Source organism: Vitis riparia, chromosome 7, assembly GCF_004353265.1.
Source record: "Vitis riparia cultivar Riparia Gloire de Montpellier isolate 1030 chromosome 7, EGFV_Vit.rip_1.0, whole genome shotgun sequence".
NCBI lineage: Eukaryota > Viridiplantae > Streptophyta > Magnoliopsida > Vitales > Vitaceae > Vitis > Vitis riparia.
The window spans coordinates 19,341,440-19,352,361 of NC_048437.1; the positions used below are offsets into that span (position 1 = coordinate 19,341,440).

At 35.2% G+C, this 10,922-nt stretch overlaps 1 protein-coding gene across 1 annotated transcript; it reads left to right on the forward strand.

Annotated features, from left to right (window-relative positions):
- Positions 1-1,031: 1,031 nt before the first annotated feature.
- Positions 1,032-2,429, forward strand: LOC117918131. Its single transcript, XM_034834655.1, has one exon. The coding sequence runs from the start codon at positions 1,032-1,034 to the stop codon at positions 2,427-2,429; it is 1,398 nt and encodes a 465-aa protein (XP_034690546.1).
- The last annotated feature ends 8,493 nt before the right edge of the window (positions 2,430-10,922 follow it).

Consider the following 10,922-nt stretch of genomic DNA (forward strand, 5'->3'; position numbering starts at 1 on the left):
ATATCATCGTGAAATATTATTTTTTAAATTAAATTATAATAATTTTTAAGAGAGAAGTGTTATTTTTTTGTTGTTTTATATGTTTGAACTTTAAAAAAAATTAATCATCCAATTACATATAATAATATAATAATAATTGGACATAAGCGTGTATAACTAAAAAAAAGATGTAATTTGGATCCTAAAGAATTTTTGTGTATTTATCTAAATTTATTTTTTATTAAATTAATTAAGAATAAAAATAAATATTATTTTAATTAATTACATATAATATTGATAGGATATTGAATTAATTATATATAATAATGATAGGATATAAAGGTATATAATAGAAATGATAAGACTATTTTAGGAAAAACAAATGTTTAAACACTTTGTACTTTTATATGTAGTATAGATATTTAAATTTAGTTTTTGGTTTATTCAATTAGGAATAAAACTAGATCATGTATTTTATCTTCTTTTTTTGTCATCAAATCTAAATAATCAATATTACCATATTATAAACATTATGCTTAAGAAAAAAATAAAACAAAGAAAAGAGAAAAAAAATGGGAGTCAATGTATGAGAGATATATACATCATAAAAAATTGACGATTATTCAATGACTGTTGAGTGTCATCGAAAGAGTGTGTATTAATAGATGCCATGTGAAATTATTCATAGGAGACCCAACAAACCTAACTTCTACCATCAACATTTCTTTATAAGTTATATAATTATTAATGAAATCTCACCATTTGCAATCCAGTTTACCATTTTTACCACTAAATGTTTTATGTTTAATGAGTATTTTTATTTTTGTCATATATATTATTTGTTTTATGAGAGCCTTTCTTATCCACTAAGCACGTAATGGAAAGAAAGGATGTCACTCTAAAGAAACGAGAACAGGAATGCAAATGAAAGTCTACAACGTGAAATATGGTATTACATCTAAATATAATTTTTTTCCCTTATAAATAAGACAGAGTGAGGGGAAGAGAAGTGCAGTGAGAAGTGAGAAGCAATAGAAGTGATTAAAGAGGAAATGGCATTACCAAGGTATGTGGTGCTCAAATCAAAATATAACAACAAGTACTTGCGCTACATCCATGAAGATGTGCAGATTCATGGATTTCTCCAATTCTCGGGAGAGGAGGTCGTGACCCCCTACTCAAAGTACCAAGTGGAGATGGCAAAGAATGGCAAGGGACTAGTGCACATAAGATGCTGCTACAACAACAAATACTGGGTAAGGTGGTCCAAGAACCACTGGTGGATTGTTGCCGGGGCCGACGAACCAGATGAAGACCAATCGTCATGGTCATGTACCTTGTTCGAGCCTGTCTACGTGGATGGCGATGCTCAAACACTCCAATTTCGCCACGTCCAGCTTGGACACTATGCATGCTTATGGAGGCTTCCACCTCCTTATGGTTCTTGTTTGTTTGCAGGATCAACTTCGCCTGACAACGACCTCTGCGATGTCTGTACAATCATTGATTGGGAATCACTATTGCTATTGCCAAAACATATCGCCTTCAAGGGCGATAATGGCTACTTCCTCAGTGCCCGGACGATCGAGGGACACCCATATCTGGAGTTCGCATCAAGTGACATTGGAGACCCGACGGTGGGGAACGAGGTCTTCACCACTCACGATGGAAGTGTCCACATAAAGTCAGATTACTTCGGCAGATTCTGGAGGCGCAGCCCTAACTGGATATGGGCTGACTCAGATGATTCCACCACCAACAACCCCGATACCTTGTTTTGGCCCGTTAGAGTTGACAAAAATGTGGTCGCTCTCCGCAACTCAGGTAACAACAATTTCTGTAAGAGACTCACCACCGAGGGCAAGATCAGCTGTCTCAATGCCGGGGTCTCCACAATTTCCAGAGAGGCACGGCTGGAGGTGGCAGAGCTTGTTTTATCAAGAAACATCTATAATGTCAATTTTCGCCTCATGGACGCTAGGATCTACGACCAGAGGGTCATCGTGATGACCACCGGGGAAGCCATTAACATGACCCAAGAACTGCACACCCAACAGGTGAAGCTCTCGTATACAGAGACTAAGAGCCGTACTTGGAAGGGCAGCGTCTCATTGAAGTTGGGTGTCAAAATGACCATGGAAAGCGGCGTTCCATTCATCGCTGACGGAAAGTTAGAAATTTCATCCGAGTTTAGCGGTACATATGAGTGGGGAGAAACTGAATCAGTGACAACAGCAATGGAGACTGTGTACAATGTTACTGTGCCGGCGATGACTAAGGTGACCGTAAGCATGATAGCAACACAGGGTTCGTGCGACGTCCCTTTCTCCTACACTCAGCGCGACACTTTGACCGACGGGAAAAATGTTGTTTACAATATGGATGATGGTGTTTACGTTGGCGTCAATTACTTCAACGTCAAGTACCACACCAAAGAGGAAAAGCTGTGATGTGAAATGCCAAGTGATGCTTCTAGGACTTGTTGCATTGGTCCCCCTCCCTTGCCCAATAATATTATCAAGGGTAATAAAATTGTGTTTGCCTCTACGTTTGGGACTTCTTGAGAGAGTTGTCCATGATTGGAGAGCGCTTTAAAGAAAGATGTTTCTTTTATAACTTATCATGTACTGTGCTACTTGAGTTTGTGTTTTCTAAGTATTGATGAAATAAATATTATGTGGGTGTTGTGTAGCATTTTTTTTTTTTAAGTTTTAATATCTTGCACTTGATATCCTTACATCTCATCTAGATCATCCTACCTCATTTCCAGATCTTAGAAATGCCTTGAATGGAGGAGAAACATTACTTTATATATTTTATGTGATTTTGATTTTAATGACTTATTTGCAAAGTACCTCTTTCATAGACCTCCAAATTTTGACCCCCATACACCTTAATGTGGTTATGTTGGATTGGACATTTAGGTGGTGTTTGTTTTTTTACTTAATTCTAAATAGAACCTTAATGCTTAATAGTGTTAAATATTAGGTTGTTTGTTTTTATAGTATTTTATTTCTATTAAGTATTAAAAAGTAAAAAAAATCAATATGTTATTTTTTCTATTTAGAAAAAGCTACATATTTTGGCTTTTTCTATTTAGTAAAAAGTTTATAATAAGTCATGAAAAGGTAGAAAAATAAACAACCTAAATTCTAAAACTAAATTACTTTTAGCAAAAAGCCAAAAAAACAAACACCACCTTAGTCAATATAGAATTGCTTGTTAGGAGGGTTGAAATTATAGACTGAGAGAAATCTTGATGGAGCAATTCGAAAGAGAAAATTCACATTACATTCTGTTATTGATCTTTTAGGTTTATATATACAGATAAAGTTGCTAATAGTTCCTAACAACTTATGGTAACGGTTGCTAACAATTCCTAACAGCTTATGGTAACAGTTTCTTCTACTAACAACTTTTCGGTTTGAGACTTCTCAACCGTCTAACCATCTTGGAGCTTAGCTGGTGCATATCTGTTGCTGTGTTTCTTGATGGTTGTCATAGACCCATGATTTTCCGGATGAGGTTCTCATTCCATATATAAATCCGATATATAGACTTAGGTGCTGTTTATATTGTAAACCCATTCTCATTGGATAGAAATATACTTATCGTATCACCTAGACTTAGACTATATTCTTCACATTGAAAACTTAGATTGCTATTCTCATTCTCATTGGATAGGAATGTACTACTTGTGTCATCTAAACTAAGATGTTCACATTGTAGTAGACTAAGATAAGTTCCTTTTCTTAAAACCCTTATTTTGATGACAAATCACATTAAGCTCAATAAAATATAGTAGGTGCACTCCTCTTCATTTTGAAAACAAGATATGTTTTGTCATTTTCGCCGGTCCTGTAGAGCAGGAACAAGAAATGGTGCAGGTGTGCATGTGAAAGCTAGCTAGGATTTGGTCAAAGCTGAGAAGAGGCCAACAGATATGGGTTGTAATTTGTAAATTCCCAGCAGGCTTTTATCACAAACCGATGGTGCAGGTGTGCAAGTGAAAGCTAGGATTTGGTCAAAGCTGAGAAGAGGCCAACAAAGATGGGTTGTAAGTGCCCAGCAGGCTTTTATCCCAAACCGTATACAAAAGGGCCTATGCAAGAGACAAAGCAGCATTAACAAGCCTGTGGAGCCCTTAATATAACAGTCACTTTGAATGGGCGCACCACATGCCATCTTCTTCAATTAATGTCTGTTTTGGGAAAAATAGGGGACTTTCATATCTTTATAAAAAGGGATTTTGTTCTTTTGCCATTTCATAAACATATGTTGCTTGACATACATTCAAATATCACATTAGAACGATTTTATTTGTTGTCACATCTTCTTATATAATTATAATATTCAATTTAATTAATATGCATATCTTAATTTGTAGTTCTAAAATTTAGGATTCCTTTTTCTTTTGTTCTCATTACTCATTACTAATTGAATTCTGAAAAATTAGATATATTGCACTTGTAGCAAAGCATGGTCCCTTATTTTTAAAATTATATGAAATTTTAGTCTTAATATTACCCTTTTTCTTAGTAAAAAAATTTATATTTTATTCTTAATTCTTTCAAAAAATAAAAAATTCACACAATAAAAGAAACTCCTTTTATTCTAATAAAATTTTACTATAAAACAAAATTCTTTCTCATGTACTCTTCATCTACTACTTTCATTAAAATCTATTCTTCATCGTAAAAAATAAGTTTAAAAATATTTTTTAACCATCTTATAAAGAAAAATGTTATTTGACATACATTTCATAGGACTTTGTTTGTAAGGAGAAAGGATGGTGTCCTTGTAGTAGCCCAAGTATATGTCGATAACATCAAATTTAGTTTCACATTAACTGATGAAGCACATGAATTTATTGAGGAAATGAGCACAATGAAAAAGTTATTTTACTTTCTTGGACTGCAAATAAGACAGATTAAAAATGGAATCTTTATATCGAAGTCAATTATGCTATAGAGTTGGTAAAGAGTTTGGCTTGGAATCAGCTAAATATGAGAGGACCTTGTCAGAACAAGTGTTACATTCTCCAAGGATGAAAAAAGTACGGAGATTGATCAATCTACATCACATAGAAGCATGATTGGAGATCTCTTGTATTTTACATCTAGTAGGCTAGACATAGCATGTAGTGTAGGTTTTTGTGCTACCAATCAAGCCCAAAAGAATCTCGTCTCGCAATAGTAAAAATGATCATCAACTGTATCGCTAGATCTTACAATTTAGGGTTATAGTGTACTAACAATAGTACTCTAGGTTTCTTGTATTATAAAACAGTACTACAAGAGGTTGATTTTACGTCAGGAGCAACTTCGTTGCATGGATGAGAAAAAGGCAGAATTATATATGCTTATCTACTAGAAAAGTTGAATAGTATAGGTAGTTCTTATACTCAATAAATTGGATTAAATAGATGATAGAAGATTTTGGAATCAAATGCAATACTATGTTCATCTTGTGTGATAATACTAGTGCAATAATTGCTTCGATTTCAATAAGCATAGTAGGACTAAGCATATTAACATTTGATTTCACTATATTAGGGAGCTTGTTAAAAATAACATAGTGAAAATAGAATATGTTTATACTAAAAATTAAATGGCATACTGTCATGAGGAATTGCACACCAAGTTTGAATGTTTGTCCTTTATATAAAAACATTAATTTTTCAAAAGCACTAATTTTTGTTGTAATAAAGGCATATTTATGGCACATATTTTGAATAGTCAATCCAGGATTAATTGAGTTTTTATCATGACTGATTAAGATTAATTGTTTTGATAAGTACCAAGAGTATATCCTTGAATATATGAGGTTATATAACTCCTTGAAAAAGACGATGATGAAGCTTTGAGTTAATTCTTAACTATAAAACCTTTTGTACATCAACCATTGTCCAAAAAAGATGAAAAATATAATTGACAATCTAAAAACGATAAAAGCCTTGAGTGAATTCTTAACTATAGTCAAAAACATTTTTGTTTTCATCAAATCCTCTTTCATAAAGTATTTCACCTTCACCTTTGACATGTTGCCTCAAAACGTGGGCAAAAATACAAGACTATGGAAGTTGATATCAGAGGGAGAAAATGTGTGCTTGGTTGAGAGACACATGCATAGGAGGAGAAATCATTGGAAATTTATGCTTTAAATTTTTTAGACCAATACATACATGCTAGTAAAGGTTGTGGATATGTGCTTAAGTTTTGTTATAGAATTACTAAGGAATGAGATTGTTATTGAATTCATTTGATTGAAAAATCTCATAACAAAAGTAAGAATCTTCAAAGAATGGCACAAGTACAAATGAGATGCTAACATATGGATCAAGTTGTTGAGGCTTAGTTAGTGGTCTTTTGCTAATCACTTGACTTATTTATTGATCTTCAAGGTACCTAGACTCATCAATGTGCTTACTGACTTGATTCTCACTCGAATTGAACTCTGTTTCTCTAGATTCTTATTTTCAAAGACTTTATATCTTTCTATATAAGGTGTTGTCAGGGTAAGAGTAGGTTTGTAGGACTTTAGAATCTTAGTTCCCATTTTTATGAAATTTCTAAATCTCTTTAGTCCACTTAAAATTTCTTTTATCAAGTGAGAACCTAGAGTTTGTAGAGTCATCATACAATGAGAATTGCTATAGTTTTAATTAGTTTAGGATTTTTATGAGTAGTTATTGAAAAAGCCCCTAAGTTCAATGGGGCAACACTTAGAAGAGTGGTGAATGAGTGTATTAAAAAATTTAAATAAAAATTTATATGTTATACCAAATTTTTATCTTTTGAGTAGTCAGGGTATACCAATTTTATATTGTAGGCAATTCAAACAAAATAATTAAAAGATATAAATAATGAGACATAGATATTTTTACGTGGAAAACTCTCATACTAATTATGGAAATCCACTATATGAGATCAAGTTACATAGATTTACCTAATCGTTTTATTTTAAAGACTTACTCTCTAATACCTACAACTTGATCCTCGTCCACGATGCAACAACCTTCGATTGCTCCAATGAATATACTTCAGCCTTGCTAAAGGGATGAAGGTCTTTAACCCAAGATTTAAAGATCGAATCCTTGAACAAGAGACTGGGAATGGTGTGGCACGTTAAGCTTTCTCTCTAGGAGACTCTCTCTAAAGAATATGCGATCTCTTAGCCTCAAGGGGTTATAATGAGGTATATATAGGCAACTAAGCTGAAGAGTTTCGGTTTGGGAACTCAATTGAATTAGTGTGAAAAATTCTCAATAGAAATAGCATGACCGTGTAGACCCTCCATTTTGTCCTCCTAGCAAATGTGACACTAGGTGTCTTCCCATACTTCTCTCTTGACTTGTTGCCATCCCTTGGTGGCCCGTTGACACTTATTTAGTTTCATTTTCTAAGACACCTTCAGGGACCCTCTGTTAAGGGACTCATTCGAACCCACTCTGGTTCACATAGGCTTGTGTAGACACGCCTTAGCACACTTAGACACACCCTAGGTCACTTGAATACTATTCTGGTCACCCTAGGTCACTTAGGCACCCTTCCTAATCACCCTAGGTTAGTTAGACACTTTTTTGATCCTAGGTCACTGAGACACTTTTTTTAGTATAGATCACTTGGACATTTCTTTAGGTTTGTTTCACTTTAGGTTAGGCCTTGGTTTTGATTGCTTTATTTTTTAGATTATGTGAGTATTTGGCTTGATTTCAATTATTGAATGCATGAGATGGTTTTTTGATATTTAGTGGTGTAAGTTCGATATTCCATTTTTTCATTATTTTCTATTGCATTATTTTATTTTGGAATTTTAATTACCTATGTGATATTTATTTATTTATTCATTTATTTACTTACTTTTTGTTAGTTTATTTATTTATTGGGAAATTGCTCAAAATTATGATTCTAATTTTTTTCAAAGTCTTTTCTATTTTCTTTTTCCTCTTATTGGATTATTTGAGATTTTATTTTATTTTATTTTTATATTATTACATGATTTCTAATTTCTATTTTTTGTATCTTTTTTTTTTTTTTTTTTGCATGATTTCGTGGAGATATTCTGGATGTATTAATAGAGAAATTTTCAAAGAGTTGCAACCAACTTATAATTACAAAGAGACTTGGTGCATGTGGAATTTTAGGGGACTAAAGCACATCGACTTGTCTTGGAAAGGCAACCATACACGGTTGCTAGTGGAGGCATGAGTACATTTTTTTAAAATGGAAAAATTCATGATCAATGTGGCTGCATGTGGAGACTTCTAATATGAGAATTTGGTGATAAATTCAGCTGCATATGAAAGCCTTTTAGGGTGGAATTTGGATGATGAATTATAGTTGCATACATGAAACTCATGGTTGACATTCGGTGATGTTTAATGTGAATTCGGTAGCTTAGATAATGGAGATCAAGCCACATATGGAAGGTGGGCTACCACTTATTGGAAGAATGGAATTCTCAAGATACAGGTTGCATGTTTGGAGATGAGATTACGTATTTTGCTTTGGAAAAATATAATGACTAAATATTGACTCTAAAAAGGAGGGTTTTAAAAAAAAAATACTAGAAGAGAAGATGAAAGGAGGGGAACCGCACCATGGGAACTCGAGTTGCATCACGGGAAATCGAGTTGTTGCATGGGAAAAGGAAAATTCTGATTGGAGGGAAGTGAGATGGAGAGGACGATTTAATAGAGAAGAGGCTCTTTAAAAGAAGAAGAAGAGGAGAACTTTTCAGTAGGGGAGGTTTTGAGAGAAAGAAAAAGAAAAAGGAAAACAGAGAAAAATGGCTGAGAAAGCAAGAAAATCAGAGAACTGAGAGGAAGATTTCAGGAGGAGAATGGGTAGTTGAAAGCCGATATTCCACATAGCTGGAGAGGGGTTTTCGAGGTATGGATTTTTTGTTTCTATTGTTCAATTTGCCTACCATGTCACCCTTCTTTCTCTTTTATTGATTTCTGGATATTTTAACTTGCTTGGGAATAGATGGTGAAGATCACTTGTTGCCCATTGGAATCTGGTTCTAATATTTTATTTGCCATTGTTATATGCCCATCTTTGTTTTCTTTGACTTTGCCCAGAAAATAATGTGAATATGTAGTCTTTTTAGTTGTTTGATATTTTCTGCTTTGTGCCTCTACTTGGCCTCGAATCTACCTGTTTTCCTCCAACCAATCTGAGCCCGTTGATTATAACATGAAACATTGGCTATCGTTAGTTCATTTCGTGACCTTTCATTTGTACTCCGTTTTCTTGTTGTTTGTTCCTTGTTTCTGATGTTTGGCTATGTGGAGCTGGGCACTGTAAATATGGAGCATTAAGAGGTTGTGGGTGATCATGGGATGAGGGCGTTTATGGAACATGGGTTTGGGAAGCATTTGTGGCAGTTTGATGCATTGAAACCTCCATGGGATTATTGTGTTTAATCATTTCTTGGCCAAATCTGATGGAATTCAGACCATCGTTTTGATCACAAATGATGGCAGAAACGGACACCATTTCGATTATGAAGACTCAGGCTCAGTCCACTGCTTCGGGTAACAAGCAAGCTTTGATTTCGTTGTACGAAAAAAATGATCTAGCTTTCCTTGTAAATAGCCTCCAAAGTTTAGGATATACAATTGTTTCAACTGGAGGAACAACAATCGACTTTGGAACATGCATGGGTCTCTGCAACTAAAGTGGAACAGCTTACCTGTTTTCTAGAAATGCTTGATGGTCGTGTGAAAACTTTACATCCAAGCATACATGGGGGTATTCTTGCTAGAAGAGACCAAAAGCATCACATGGAAGCTCTTAATGAGCATGGAATTGGTACTTTTGATGTGATGGTGGTGAACTTGCATCCGTTTTATGATAAAGTTTCTTCTGGAGGAATTGAATTTGAAGATGAAATTGAGACACAAGCTTAAGATTCTGATAAACCAATCAAATAGAGTCGAGAAGGTTGCGATGCTCAGCAACCAAAGCTTACTATTGAAGGCATGAAAATGATTGTTGAATATAAGATTCAAAGGAAGAAAAATGATGACCCAGAATAACTTCCTAAATCTGTTGAGAGAAAACAATAGCTTTCTATTGAAAAGATGCTTAATGCCTGAAGTACTGAGGTGATGGGGCGCCCAAAGACGCAAGTGCAGTTGTAGCCACCATCTCTCCCACCTTTGCATTACCATGCACGACCACCCAAAACCTTTGTAAACCCTCCACCGAAACCCCATTCGATCAAACCTGAATCTCAGGCCAAACCACCCCCGTCTGAAACGCCATGACAAGCTCACCACCTCTCCATCAATCATGCCCACTGCCAACCGTTGGTTCCACCACCGAACGCACTTCTCGCACTACCCACAACTCCACTCAACACCTAATCCTGTAAATCCATTTCCCTCACTACATTTTCCATTCATCCCACCTCCAAACCCATTTTTCTCATTACTTCTTCCACTCAAAATTCTTTCCATTCCCTCTCACGTGTGTACAACCCGCACATACTTGTACACACAACCTCACTGTCTCCTTCCACACTGGCATTATTCATAACCATGCGCTGCGTGAGCAAGCACCCCAATTTCTATGTTCAGTTGCTAACCCAAGGCGTTGAACCCAATGCCTTCACCTTTTCCTCTGTCCTGAAATTATTCCTAAACGACCTGGAAAAGAGTTGCATTCCCAAGCTGTTCAGTTGTTATTTCATCAAGGAAGAGACGCGCATTCTGATGGTGAGCTTGATGCGGCACATGTACTGTTTGATGGAATGGAGAAGAGGAATGACACATGTCAGAATGTGATGATTGATGGTTATGTTAAAAAATGGGATGTCACATGAGGCATTGATGCTGTTCAGACGGATGTTGAAGACAAAAGCAAAGCCTAATGAAGCAACGGTGTTGTTTGTGCTATTTGCATGTGAGCAGCTTGGGGCACCAGGAACTGGCA